Consider the following 1,554-nt stretch of genomic DNA (forward strand, 5'->3'; position numbering starts at 1 on the left):
TTCTTCCTCTCCCTCTTCTTCTTTTCAGCCTCCTCTTGATGGGGTGTCTCTACAGTCCATTTGGATGTTCGAAAAATTCTGCAGGTGGGGAGGTCAAACTTTGTCTCTTTCTTTCTTTCTTTCTTTCTTTCTTTCTTTCATTCTTTCTCACGTGTTGAGGGAAAGGAGAAAGCAATCTTTCTCTCCAGAGGATAGATTAGAGAGAAAGGGAAAATTGAGGATAACTGCAGGCCCCTTTCTTTCTCTCTTTCTTTCGTGTATGTATGTATGAATATGTGTGTATATGTATAGGTGTATGTATGCATGTATGAAAATGCATATCTATAACTGTGTATGTACGTAAGTATGAATTATACGTCTGCGTATGTGTATGTATGAATGTATGCATGCATGCATATTTCCGTGTCTACACATCTAGCTGAAGGAAGTCCCTTGAAGCAGATAGCGTCTTTTTCGTTCCTGAGAAAGCGAGAAGCAGTCTCCGCTTCATAGCTATCAAGAGAAACGTTAAGTTTCTTTCTTTCTTTGGAATGAATGTGCAGAGAGCCAGATCAGCTTCGCTTTGCTTTAGAGTTTGCCTCAAGTCTTGAAGACGCAGACAACCGAAAGGAATGTCTCGTGACACCGCAGACGCTCGAGACAGCCTTGCATGCGCTAGCTAGCATCGACGATGCGGATAATAAAGAAAACTCACGACGTATCGACTTCAAACCTATCGTAAGCTCTTCCTTTTCTCCGTTCTCTTTCCCCTTTCTTCTTCTTCTTCTTGTCGCTTTCTCTCTCTCTTTCCTTCCTTTCTTATTTCTTCTTCTTCATTCCGCCTTTTCTCCGTCTCTCTCATATACAACGCGACTCTGTCCTTAGAATGGAATGAAGTGCAAAAGACTATTCGCAGGAAAATCCTTCTATTTCAGAGAATTCTTCTTTGGATCATGTCGATGTGCCCCTTTAGTCTTCATGAAGAAAACTTCCTTTCTTTGTGTATTCTTCACTGTAGAGAAGTGCCGGAGTTTAGTTGGATTAGGAGATGCCGGCTTGGGATTTCTCTGGTGTATGTACACCTGGTGACAGGCGGTGTCATGAAGGTCTTGCTCTCGTTGATAGCTTTTTCCTCTTCTTCATCTCCTCTTTCCTCTGCCGTTTCTCTCACCCTGCAAGGACGAAGAGGTCTCTTGGGGAATATCTCTTAATGATTAATACATATACTATATGTGCACATATATATATATAGATACAGCATGTCTACATAGATACATTCATTATATATGTATATGTATCTTTGTCTCCCTCTCTCTATATATATATGTATATGTGGGTAGTTTTATGTATGTGCATGAAGAGGTGGGGTGAGATATGCACCTGAGAAGTATTTTGTTTCTCTTGTCTTTCTTAGGTTGACGTCATTTTCAAAGTCTTCGACGTAGACGCAAGTGGCACGCTTGAAGAAGACGAATTTATACAACTCCTCTCTCACAGGTAAATCAAACCCCATCTGTCTTTAATCTATCTTCAATCGATCTATTTTTGATCTATCTATCTATCTTGAAGCTATCT

At 40.4% G+C, this 1,554-nt stretch overlaps 1 protein-coding gene across 1 annotated transcript in view; it reads left to right on the forward strand.

Annotated features, from left to right (window-relative positions):
* Positions 1-1,505, forward strand: part of CSUI_007898 (uncharacterized protein) — a 2,474-nt gene extending 969 nt beyond the window's left edge. The window contains exons 3-5 of the mRNA XM_068068041.1: positions 29-84; positions 543-717; positions 1,394-1,505. Of these exons, the coding sequence (XP_067919983.1) occupies positions 29-84; positions 543-717; positions 1,394-1,480 (318 nt within the window). The 3' untranslated portion in view covers positions 1,481-1,505. The remainder of the gene's footprint in view (positions 1-28; positions 85-542; positions 718-1,393) is intronic.
* The last annotated feature ends 49 nt before the right edge of the window (positions 1,506-1,554 follow it).

This window comes from Cystoisospora suis (genome assembly GCF_002600585.1).
Source record: "Cystoisospora suis strain Wien I chromosome Unknown contig_4277, whole genome shotgun sequence".
Taxonomy (NCBI): domain Eukaryota; phylum Apicomplexa; class Conoidasida; order Eucoccidiorida; family Sarcocystidae; genus Cystoisospora; species Cystoisospora suis.